General features: G+C 49.8%; 1 protein-coding gene across 1 annotated transcript; it reads left to right on the top strand.

Moving 5' to 3' along the window:
• FAM210B (family with sequence similarity 210 member B) lies at positions 395-11191 on the top strand. The gene is made up of 3 exons (XM_018057637.1): positions 395-652; positions 8451-8626; positions 8851-11191. The coding sequence occupies exons 1-3, from the start codon at positions 467-469 to the stop codon at positions 9065-9067; spliced, it is 579 nt and encodes a 192-aa protein (XP_017913126.1). The 5' UTR covers positions 395-466; the 3' UTR covers positions 9068-11191.

Genomic DNA, 12592 nt, shown 5'->3' with positions numbered 1-12592 from the left:
CTAAAGATGGTCACGACAATATTTCCCACTCCACAAGCCCTGCCACCCGTGACCTTGCCACTTCCCATCAAGTCGGAGGAATCTAACCCCTTCACTCTTTTTTTTTTTTTTTTTTTTTTTTAACCCCTTCACTCTTGAATCTGGGCTGGGCTGGGCTGGCCTCCGACTTGCTCGAAACCAACATGATGAGTCAGGGTCCTTGGGGTGGAATTAACCCGGTGTCAGACAAAGCTCGCATCTCCAGCCCTCGCATTGGGCGCTGGGTTCCAGCTCCAGCCCCGCCCACTCCGCGCGCGGCTCCAGCTCCGCCCTCGCCGCTCTGGCTGCGGCGGGGGGCGGGGCCTAGGACGGGGCACGACTCTGGCCCCGCCCCGCCGCTCCGGGCTCGGGCTCCCGCGGGCCCCGCCCACCGCGCTGCTCCCCCTGCGGTCTGCTGCTAGGGCGGCAGCGCCCGGCTCTGCCTACCATGGCCGGGCTGCTGGCGTTGCTGAGCCCTGCGGGTCGGGTGGGCGCCCGGGTTCGGTGCCGTGCCACCTGGCTCCTGGGCGCCGCCGCCCCCTGTGTCCCGCCGCCGGTGTTCCTGCCGCAGCTCGGGCCCGGGCCGGACGCCCAGCTGCTGCGCGCCGCCCGCGGGAACTACCAGGGCCGCCAGGTAAGCCTCCCCACCCCCACCCGGATCCCCGGGCGCCTGGATCGCTGGTCCACCTGCGCCGGAGGAGAGCTTTACACGCGCAGCTGCTGAGACCGAGCACCTTCAGGTCCCAGATCCTAAGTCTCTTCAAGCCAAGGAAGCCATCTCCCAGTTGACAACCGGGGAAACTGAGGCTCGGGGGGCGTGGCGAATGGCCAAGGTCACAGCCTCCAGGGGATCCCAGGTGCCCAAAGCTGGGCCTGCGCTGTGGTGGCGGCCGAGAGTATTGGAGGTGGGGCTGGACTTGGTATCGACGTTGTCATCCGGCGCTTAGAGTTGTTCCCTTTGAAGTCACGCTGGGCTGAGGAGGAAGTCTCCGTGGGTGCTGCTGTCTCTAACACCAGCACCACCAGCACCAGCACCAGCACCAGCACCACCACCACCACCACCACCTGCCCCCGCACCTCCCCCCACCCCCACCCCCACCCCCACCCCCAGTACTTGCTGCCACTCCCTTTTTATCTAACTGCGAGAGCAGGCCTCCCAGTCAGACTGCGGGCGAGACTGGCGCCTGAAATGCAGGGTTACTTCTTTGTGTATATCTTCACTTGCCTTCTATGCATGGTAAGTGAAAACTGGTTTTCATTCAGAATGCAAATGCAGACTGCTCCTTTCTGTAAATATGTTTCAGTTTGATTTTGAAGTGGGTCTCCTTAAAGAAAACAGGTGGTGAGCAATGCCTTCTGGAGATGCAGAACTCAGTTGGAAAGAGCAGTGCCTGGAGCTTTGCCGCTCTGGTCCAGACTGCCTGCGTCCACTCACCAGGGTTGCTGTCTCACCCTGTCCTCAAGGTCTCTGAGGCCTGGTTGCTGACCTTTCAGGGGGCTAAAAATAACACCTTCCCAACAATACTTTGGGGACCATTCCATGAGCTGATGCAGGCCTGAGCATGGTGTCACTGGGAGCCAGTGCTTCTTGAATGTTCCATAGGCCTTTGACCCATGACCTTACCATGCCTCCACCACAGATGGAGAAACTTCCTTCTCTGCCTTGTGCTGTGCCATCTGACAGGCAGTAGATCTTGTCTTTGCCTCCTGAGCCCAGCTTGGGGATCCTCACATGTCTAGCACCCTCTGCATACACCCAGCTGTCTCCTGGTGATTCTCCATACATCAGCCTAGCTGTCCCTTCCTCCTGGAAGCCTTCCCTGACCACCAGTGATGCCTTGGATGCCTCCACTGGCCTCTCCTCAGCCTCATGGGAGTACATCTTCTATGCTCTCCTCATATGGAATGTCCTTCTGATTTGCTTGTCTGTCTTGTTAGCCTGGCACTGGCAGGTGTGTGTGGGTGTGGGTGTGGGTGTGTGTGTCTGCGTCTGTGTGTGTGTGTGTCTGTGTTTGTGTGTGTTTGCTGCCCTCCCTCCACCAACCCCAGCCACCACTGCTGTATTTATTAAAGTAAGGAGGCTGTATGAGAAGAGTCAAGAAGATTTGAGGAATGAGCCAAAAATCTTGCTTAGAAGGTCAGATTGTTAAGAGTGACACCTGTTTTCATTCATGCAATAAATAATATTAATGATAAACACTATATTGTATTTACTTTGTAACAGGCACTGTTCTGAGTACTTTGAAAATATCAATTCATGTAATTCTCACAACAACCCGGAGACATAAGCAATACTATTATCTTCACGTAAGCCCAAAGAGGTTGAGTAACTCTCTGAGAAACACAGAGATTACCTGTCAGAACTGGGATCCAAACCAGTCTGGTTCCAAAGCTTTTGCTCTTAACAACTGTTCTTATTTGTGAGTGTCTGCTCTGGCTTGGCACTGCTTTGACTCACTGAAAGGCAGCATGTGAGGGAGAATTGGGAGATGAGGAGAACGCTGGGGCTCAGAGAGCCAAGCCATCCGCAAGTATATGAAAGCACTTTTATCTAAAAACAGACACCAGGGGAGGTACGAAGTTATCTGCAACCAGGGCAGCAACTAAGAATATATCACAGGTTTTTAAGGTGATATCTCACCAAGAAATGAATGTTTGAAAGATTCCTATTCCTTGCAGGACAACTCTTCATAAATTCCTTCTATTTTAACCTCTTTCATCTCCTTCAGGCTTAGGAAGAAAAATAGATGACTCACAATGATTAAAGAGATTTTCAAAATAAAAGGAAGAAAATTGTCCATGTTTTAAAAAAAAACTAACTCTAGAAAGTTAAAAACTAACCTTGGCACCGGCTAACAGGAAATTGTCCATGTGTCTGAATATTTTGTCCCTCCCATTGTCTGGCAATAGATACTTGTTATTCTGTAGCTGGAAGTCTGGCTGCCTTTTTATTTTTCTTTTTTAGCCAAAAGGCCATTTGCCAAAATTGAGGTTGCACAGAAGAGGGAGGGGGAGAGAGAGAGTGGCAGCTCCGCCCCGTCCTGTGAGTGGACAGATGGGGCGGAATGAGGTTCTGTCAGGCCACGTGTCGGGGTGGGAGTGAAAAGGGCTTCCACCCATCGTCATCTGCCCCAGGACATGGTTTGCCTCTGGGAGCCATCCTATCAGCGCCCAGCAGCCCTCCCATCTGGGGCACTTCCTCCGCAGCCAAAAGGCGGGTGGGGACCTGTTTATCAGAAAGAGCCTGAGCTCCCAGCGGCCATTCTGGCTGGTGGGCATCAGAGAACTGGGAGCGTGGGTGCTTGTCCAACAAGGGAGGCTGAGGACAGTTTTCCTTCTCCCCTCCAGAGTCCTGAAGTTCTGAAACAGGCTCTTCCTCTAGGAATGTTCAACTCTTGGGGGACAAGAAGGGGAGTCTGTAGTGCAGAACCCAGTCTGGGCACTGCCAGCCAGCTCACAGCTTCACCCCAAAGCCCTGGTCTCCCATCTGTCAAAGTGGAAATGACAGAGGTACCCGTATCATGAGGTCGTGAGGGTTTTTATAAAACCTTTAAAGTGCTAAGCTTGGTGGCTGGCTCAACAGAAGTGCCCTCTCCTCAGGATACTCATGGTTTTCCTGCTGCTGCTAAGTCACTTCAAAACCTTTCAAAACATGATAGGCTTTCCTGTCTATCAGAATCAGTCTCTGGGACCCCATAAACGGATACTGGCTCAGTGATAAAGAATCTGCCTGTAATGGAGGAGACATAGGAAACATGGATTTGATACCTAGGTCAAGATCTCCTGGAGAAGGAAATGACAACCCGCTCCACTATTCTTGCCTGGAGAAACCCATGGACAGAGAAGCCTGGCGGGCTACAGTCCAGGGGGTCGCAAAAGTCAGACATAACTGAGCAACTAAACCACCCACCACCACCCCTTTTTTTAAGTGTTTGTTTTCATAAGTCTGAAAATACCCCGCAGAAGTCAAAGCATAAGGCTGTGAGAAAATACAGTTCATCCTCACCTTTAAAGCCTTAACACTTAATTTCCAGGGACAGAACAGCCTTTAATGGTACTGAAATTTAATTCCAGGATGAAAGCTTCCAGGTGTTTGGAGGGGGCACGTGTATGTGTGTTTTTTCAGTCCTAACTGCAGTTTGGGAACAAAAGAGATGTTCTTTCAATTGGGAGGTAATGAAAAGACTCTTAAATCATAAATCTGAGTATTGTACCAGCTTTTGGGAGAAGAGGGGCAAATGAGTAGCTGTTGTGTATAATTATAAATCGAGGATGACTCTGGGCAAATTTTGTTTTCTTTTGGCCGCATAACTTGAAGGATCTTAGTTCCCTGACCAGGGATTAAGCCCTCCCCCTCAGCAGTGAAAGCAAGGTGTCCTAACCCCTGGGCCGCTACGGAAGTCCCAATTCTGAGCAGGTTTCAATCCAAGACTGAATTCCATCCCCTCATTGCCATGCCCTGGTCTCCCATGTTCTCCCAGTGAAGAACATGGCTCTTCACTGAGCCTTCCTCTGGGGACAATACGATGGTCTGCTTTTGTACCTTACCTTCCACAAACGTGCAGCACGTACACTTTATCATTCCAGCAGCTGACCCAGAGCCAGGCCCTCCTGTCCTGCATGAAGCCAGGGTGAGAGCCTGCCCCAGAGGTTACCAGGCACAACAGTGCTCCCAGACACAGCAGACATTCTTTCTAGGGCAAAACTGTGCTATGGCTCCTAGCTTAGCCCGCAGGGTAAATTTTAGAATCCATACTTTGTATTTCAGTTGAATCAAATTCTACTTCATAAAAAGGAATGAAGTTGGACACCTGCTGCAATGTGGATGACCTTTGAAAACATGATGATAAGTGGAAAAAGCTGCGGTAGTCTGTTAAGGCTGCTATAACAAAAATACCTTAGACTGGGCGGCTTAAGGGCTTCCCAGGTGGTGCTAGTGGTAAAGAACCCGCCTGCCAGTGGAGGAGACATAAGAAATACGGGTTTGATCCCTGGGTTGGGAAGATCCCCTGAAGGAGGGCATGGCAACCCACTCCAATATTCTTGCGTGGCGAATCCCATTGACAGTGGAACCTGGCAGGTTACAGACCATAGGGTCGCAAAGAATCAGACACGACTGAAATGACTGAGCATGCAAGCACAGGTGGCTTAAACAGCAAACATTCATTTCTTACAGCCCAGGAGGCTGTAAGGCCAAGGTCAAGACACTGACAGATTCAGTGTCTGGTGAGGGTCCGCTCCCTGGTTCATTGCTAGATGTCTTCTGTCCTCTTGGCGTGTCCTCACATGTTAGAAAGGACAAGGTAGCCCTCTGGGGTCTCTTTCATAAGAGCCCTGATTGCATTCATGAGGGCTTCACTCTCATGACCTAGTCACCTTCCGCCTCCAAATACCATCAGGGTGAGTGAAGTGAGTGAAAGTCGCTCAGTCGTGTCCGACTCTCTGCGACCCTGTAGACTATACAGTCCATAGAATTCTCCAGGCCAGAATGCTGGAGTGGGTAGCCTTTCCCTTCTCCAGGGGATCTTCCCAACCCAGGGATCGAACCCAGGTCTCCCGCATTGCAGGCGGATTCAGGGTGGGGATTCGGTTTCATTGTATGAATTTCGGGGAAGGGAGACGAGTTCCACAAACATTCAGTCTGTAGCGGAAGCCAGTCACAAAAGGCCCCCTGTTGCATGACCCTATTCGTAATAAAAACATCCAGAATGGGCAAACCCATAGACAGAAAGGAGCTTGGTGTCTCCATGCCCCCCTGGCAAGATGGGGGAGAGGGGAATGGGAAGTAACTGCTGATCGAGTGGCGAAAGTCTTCCCGAATTAGACCCTGGTGATGACTGCACAATGGCAGACACGTGAACCATGCAACTGTATACTTTAAGGTGGACTTAACGGTTTGTAATTTCTATGTGGGCAAAACCGTTTCCAAAGTGGATTGGCCCCTCCCTGGGGAGGAAGAGGAAATGCACGGGGATGTTAGATGATGAAGTCAGGATGGAGGGAAACGCACAGGAACCACAGGGTGAGGGGCTCTTGGTTTTAGAGAGAGCAGTCCAGGAGGGCCTCCCTGTGGTGGTGCTGGATAAAGATCTGGAGGCAGCACTATGAGGCCCTCTGGGGAAAAACTTCCTGGAAGATGGACCAGCAGATGCCAGGGCCTGTTGGGCCTGGCCTGTCCTTAAAGCAGCAAGGAAGCTGGGCGGCTGGAATGGGAAGCAGGAAGGAAAAGGGTGGTGAGGGGGTGGAGGTGGTGTCTGGAGGGCCAGGGGGGCTAGTGCACAGACTACTTTAGCTTCCAGGAGGCCTCTGAGTGGGGGCGGTGCTGTAATCCCACCTCGGATTTCACAGGCTGTCTCTGGCCACTCTGTTGAGGAGTCAAAGGTGGGATTGTGGGACAGCTAGGAGGAAGCCATCACAGTCACCCAGGAAAGAGGTGAGGAGCTTGGGCCAGGGTGATAGGATGTTGGGTGGGGAGGGGAGGGGCGTTGAGTTTGGACCTGGTGGGGTTGGCTGATGGCTGGTTGTGGGAGTCAGTGACTCGGGTTTCAGACAGAGCATCTGGGAGGATGAGGTTTGCCGAAACAGGGACAGCTGTGACCTGGAGAGGAGCGTGTGGGTGGGAGTGGGTCAGGAGCTCATCCAGACGTGCTGTGGATGTGTGACTGTGGACGTCACAGCCAAGGCAGATGCGCCAGCTCAGAGTTCAGGGAGACGCACATCTGGGTCACCACCCACGGTGGGGTGTCAGCAGGGCCCAGCTAATGTCATGCGGGGGTTCGGACCAGTGCCCTCCCTTGGTGGACACACGGGGTGACTAGAGAGGAAACCCAGCGGCCACCTATGCCTCCAGAGCAGGGTGAGGCTGGGAGGACCGCTGCCTCGTTCGGTTTGGAGGCTGCTGCTCTGGATATCTGGGTATCATTTAATTTCATTCCTGGGGTCTCCGTGATGCATGTCATTGTCCCTACCCCCCAACCCCTGCCTTGCCAGCTTTTGAGGTATGCCTGTGCCCCCACATGTTCTAAAAATATAAGGAAATGGCCTCCGCTTCAAAGTCTATAACCGGAGCTGGCTGACCCAGATCCTGTCCTTGAGATCTCTGTGAGGTCTGTCATGAGAGCTGAAGCAATCCTTTGATGAAAAAGCACTCTCCACATGGAGGAGTTTTGTCTTTTTAATCCAATATTGTTGTTTTTGTTTCTGTCAAACATTCCAGGCCTTGTAGATGCTCAATAAATGTTAATGGAACACCCTACACAGTAAATAATTTCTCTGCAAACCCCCAATGCTGCATTTATGGCCTGGGAACTAGCCCTCCCCCTGTATCTGCTCAGATCTCAGGGATAAATCTTGATTCCAAAAGTAAATATATTACAGCTTCTGCTCCAATTTATTTCACACCCACTGTCTTGTAGAGTCTAGCCTGGTTGTCATGTGCATAGGACAACACCCATTTGTTTTCTTACAGTCAAGGAGGTTAGAAGCCCATGAGGTCTTATAGGGGCTAACCTCAGTGCATCAGCAGGGCTGGGTCCTTCCAACTGCTCTGGTGGTGGTGGTTTAGTTGTGTCTAACTCTTGTGACCCCCATGGACTCTATGTAGCCCACCAGGCTCCTCTCTGTCTATGAGATTTTCCGGGCAAGAATATTGGAGTGGGTTGCCATTTCCTTCTCAAGAGTATCTTCCTAGTAGCTCAGACGGTAAAGCGTCTGCCTATAAAGAGGGAGACCCAGGTTTGATCCCTGGGTCAGAAAGATCCCCTGGAGAAGGAAATGGCAACCCACTCCAGTATTCTTGCCTGGAAAATCCCATGGACCGAGGAGCCTGGTAAGCTAGAGTCGATGGAGTCGCAAAAAGTCAGACACGACTAAGCGACTTCACTTTCTGCATTGCAGGTAGATTCTTTACTATGAGTCGCCAGGAAAGCCATTTCCTGCCTTTTCCAGCTTCTAGAGGTGCCTGCATCCCTTGGCTTGCCCCTTTCCTCCATCTTCAGAGGGAGTAGCACCAGCCTCTTCAAATCTGACTCTGCTTCTGTCCTCATGTCAGCTTCTCTGACCCTGCTGTCTCCCTCCCTTCACTTACAAGAACCCTTGTGATCACACTAGTCCCACTTAGAAGATCCAGGATGATTTGCCCGTCTTAGGATCCTTAACTGAATCCTACCTGCAAAACCCTTTTGTCACATAAGGTAACATATTCACAGGTTCCAGGGCCTAGGAACTAGACATCTTTGGGGCCATCGTTTTGCCCATCACATGTGGTAGCCAGCCCTTCAGTGCACTCAGTGGCATAGCAGACATTAGCCTCATCTCTCATTGGATGAGAAAGAGCAGAACATCACGTGATTCTGGAGGTGGTAATGTGGTGATGGCCACTCACATCCTTGCTCCTGCCCTCAAGTGTCTCCCTGTCTTTGGTTTGTGTGCAGGACCCCAGCAAAATCACTGTGACCACAGGCCGCAATATCAGGGGCACAGAGGAGAAAAAGCTAAGCAAGTCGCAGCAGCTGAAAAAGATTTTTCAAGAATATGGTGCCGTGGCAGTGTCACTGCACATTGGAATCTCATTAATCTCCTTGGGAATGTTTTACATGGTTATTTCAAGGTAAGATGGGGACAGTAATAGGTATTTGTTTCTTGCTATCATGTAAGAGTCTTTGGGAGTAAGAACTTTCTTCCTAAGACTTAGTATTCATCTAGCTACTTTTATTTACACTTTTAAAAAATACTGTAAATCTCATAGCCAAATTGAGTGCTTAACTTAGTCCCTTGCTGTAGTAAATATCTTTTGTATTTCTGTGTTTGTCTGTCTGTCTCTCTCCCCTCCAGTGGTGTGGACATGTCAGCTGTCCTGCTTAAACTCGGCTTTAAAGAGTCACTGGTCCAGTCGAAAATGGCGGCCGGCACAAGCACCTTTGTGGTGGCCTACGCCATCCACAAGCTGTTCGCACCTGTGAGGATCAGTATTACCTTAGTTTCTGTGCCCTTGATTGTCAGATACTTTCGGAAAGTGGGAATTTTTAAACCTCCAGCAGCAAAGCCTTGATGAACTCTTCAACTGTGGGCCTGAAAACCTATTTCTTTTAAATGACACATGCTAGATTGGTTTTAGGATGTAGGTTTTGTGGTGGGTGGGTAGTAGGGGCTAATTGTTGCATTCTCATGAATAGGATTTACTTTTGCCAGCAAAAATTCAGGGTTTCACATCATTGTAGTTTTTCCGCTTTAAAGTTTGGGTAATGCTATTCATCACAGGGCTTGTCTGCCTCCTCTAAAAATGTCAGCAGAACACCGCCAATGAGTTGTCCTCTCAGACAAAACTGTCAGCCAGGAAATGTTCCTTCAGAAGACCATTGGTGAGGGTCTGCCTGCAAGAGCCTCAGGGGTTCATCTTTGCTCAAATTCTTAAAGGGTAGTGATTCATTAAGCTGATTTTTAAAATTCCCCTTCCTCCCACACTTGTCAGGCTGCCTGCAGGTTAATATGCAATATTGTGCAAAACAGAGTCCAATGCTACAATTAATGAAGCAGAATTGAGGACTTCCCAATGTGTAATCAGGATCTATATTAGCATCAATACTCTGACATTCATTACACTTGTTTGGGCGAAAAGAACAAACAAGTATTTCTGGTATGTCTCATTGATTCCCAAACATCTTCAAATCTGGACATGCAGAGCCTGCCTCAGCTGGTTTTTCACAAATTTCATTAAAGTAGGTCAGAATCATTTGTCTCTTTAGTTAAAAAATGGAAACTTTGTCCCATAGTAATGGCATCAGTTGGCTCCACTGCGTGTATATGGAAAGCTGAGACAATCTTGGCCTAACTCACTCTGTCTCAGACTTCAGACATTCCAGAATCACTGTCACAATGTTTACACTGAGTTGCTACTTCTATTTTTTAATTGAGTTAAAATTATGTGTGTAAAAAAAGATTTTCTATCACTCTCTAAAAAAGGAAAGTTACTAGCAGAAATATATAATACAGTAATAATACAAGCCGGGGAGGGATGGAGCCAGTTTACCAGATAAAGAGGGTATGACCTGAGACCCCACATTCCCTGTTAGGGACATTTAAGAATAGAAATCGAAGCGCACACACTCAAATTGAGACTTTCTCTGCGGAATAGTCAGAAGCAGGCAACAGAGAAGGAATGTCTCCTTGTAGGCTTCAGCGTCATTGACAGCCGCCCTGCCCCGGGCCAGGTTCCTGCAGGGCACCCGCTCCACACCCGGGAACCCCACTGTAACCCGTCTGCTTTTCTGCCATGGATGCGGGGTTGTATTTCTCTTTCTGGCTCCCAGGTTTACTTTTTATTTTAGTTTTTGGTTTGATTAACTCCACTTGTGACAATCAGAAAACTAAAGCAACTGTAAACTGATCGTCCTGGTTTTACTGAGCTCTATTGACATTTTCCTAGTTAGACCTTAGTAATCCATGTCAATCAGTTATTTCAGTTAACTTTTAAAAGTATCTTCGTGGGACAGATTCTCCACTTGCAAGATCTTTAAAGTGCATCGGCTATTTGCCAAAAAGTTTTAGCCGTTTAAAGTTGGAACTGTCTTTCTGGGGTCTAATTCCGAGGACCATGGACACAGCAGAACAAGATGAAGACACCAGGGCTAGGTAATTCCTTGTGAGGGCAGGACCAGCACTTCTGTGTTGCTGTCCCTATGGGAACAGTTAGCTTTGGGCTCCTAACCACCTTCCACACCGGCCTCCCAACCCATTCAGATCCTGAGTAATGCCTATGCAAAAAAAGCCCACAGGGATTCCTTCAAGTTTAAGGGCTTAAACCTCAAACTTTGATTCTGTGTTTGGAGAAATGAGAGTGGACTGAAAGGGCAAGCAATAAATTATCATACCAAATAGCCATAGCGTTCGCTTCTAAGCCCCAACGCCACTCCACTCCTGTGGCCAGCGGTAAAAACAGAACAGAGTGACTAGAGAGGAGAGAAATTCAAAGGATCAGGGAACTAGAGCATTATGTGAACTCACCAGCAAGACGTACAGATCGCTTGTATTTATCTTGTTTTTATGGAACTAGGGGAATAGGACTGATGATCTATTTTAGAAATGTAAGCCATTGTTCACATCTAATTTTTTAATCTGACAAAATGAGCAGCTTAAGTTCCATGAAACAAATAAACATCTTTGTAAAGCTTGTGAAGAACCTGTTATTCCTCTTGTGGTAAGCCATCACTGCTGCCAGTGACAAACCAGCCCTGCGTGTGACTAGTTTGCTAATGTGGCCCCGTTGCAGTGAGCTCTTTTCTGGGCTTGTGTTGGAGTGTCTGGGGGAAATGTGGCTTAGCTAATGGCCCTGGTGGGGTTAGTCATGTCATGGTGACCACAGCTGGCATAGATGGATGAACTACTACTTTGGGATATAAAGCTCAAGACTGTGGGAACTGGAAGTTCCTTTGTCCTAAGGCAATTGGACACTGCGGTTTTACCCACTTGTTTCGGTGTTTCCATGACGACTTCGCCAACTCTGCCATGGAAGTGTATAGCACTTCTTTCTGTGTGGACATTTCTGATCTCTGGTACCTCTTGCATTGAAAGTTGGCCGTGAAAACTTATTTCCTCTCCTCATTCTCAGTAAGTTCAACACTTCCACCTTTGTCTTCATCATGGTCAAGTTCACCATCTTGGTTGATGCACACGTGTTGGCAGCTAGAAATATGTAATTTTACGTGATAGGAGCACATGGGACCTGAGACCAAAAATGGGAGAGACCAGCTCCTCATGGCACCTCATTTCTAAGCCAAGACTCAACAGCTGGTGAAAAGAATTAGCTGTGGACTGCAAGCAGACTCATCTGTGGATTTGGCTTTCAAGTTGACACAGATGCCACAGCTCTAGGGTGTCCCATGGGGACCAGGTGAACAGGATAAGGGAAGCCCCGGCCAGCTGTACCGAGGGGGCAGCAGTGTCCACTTGTATGAACACTTTGAACACTGGCAGCACCCAGACTCTGGTTCAGCTGGGGAGGGAGTCTGGCTGGGTGAACACTTTGACCACATAATCAAGACCGAGGGCCAAACTGGGAAAATCAGGTTCCCAGGAGCTGGCTCACCCGACACGTGGAGCTCCTCACCATGCTGTCAAGAACATGGTCATAGCCCAGAAGTGGGTGGGTGTGGACATGGATGGTTGACCCCTCCCCTTTGTCCAGCCAGACCACCTGCAGCTCTAGTGAACACCCAGCAGCCCCCAGCTTTTGCTGACTGGGCAGGTGACTCCTTAGGATGAGGACTCCAGCAGGCTGTGGTCATGCACAACGGTGAACGTCCACTGCCCAGGACAGGGACCAAGCCTCGGGGGCACGGGGGACAGTGGAGGGTGCTGGCTGCCCTCACACCCACTCCTGGTGTTCCCCGGCAGAGCACCCCACTTCCAGTTCCCCCCACCAGAGGGCCACATTTCCTGCAGGCCCCTCCTCAGGCTGCAAGGACCTCTTGCCACACCTGCCTCTAAACTTTAAATCCTGTCTTTCAAGTCCGACCAAGAGTCTCCTTCCCCAGGGCCCTGCTCCCGCTTTCTGTTACCTAACCCATCACAAGGTGCC

This window comes from Capra hircus, chromosome 13, assembly GCF_001704415.2.
Source record: "Capra hircus breed San Clemente chromosome 13, ASM170441v1, whole genome shotgun sequence".
NCBI classification, from domain to species: Eukaryota; Metazoa; Chordata; class Mammalia; order Artiodactyla; family Bovidae; genus Capra; species Capra hircus.
Note: the sequence above shows the minus strand (reverse complement) of the source record. Positions and strands in the feature narration are given on the sequence as shown.

Bases quoted from the DNA above. Each gene is read 5' to 3' on its own strand.
- FAM210B (XM_018057637.1), top strand. From the start codon at position 467: ATGGCCGGGCTGCTGGCGTTGCTGAGCCCTGCGGGTCGGGTGGGCGCC. The intron at 653-8,450 runs GTAAGCCTCCCC...GTTTGTGTGCAG, and splicing joins GGAACTACCAGGGCCGCCAG to GACCCCAGCAAAATCACTGT. The intron at 8,627-8,850 runs GTAAGATGGGGA...TCTCCCCTCCAG, and splicing joins TTTTACATGGTTATTTCAAG to TGGTGTGGACATGTCAGCTG.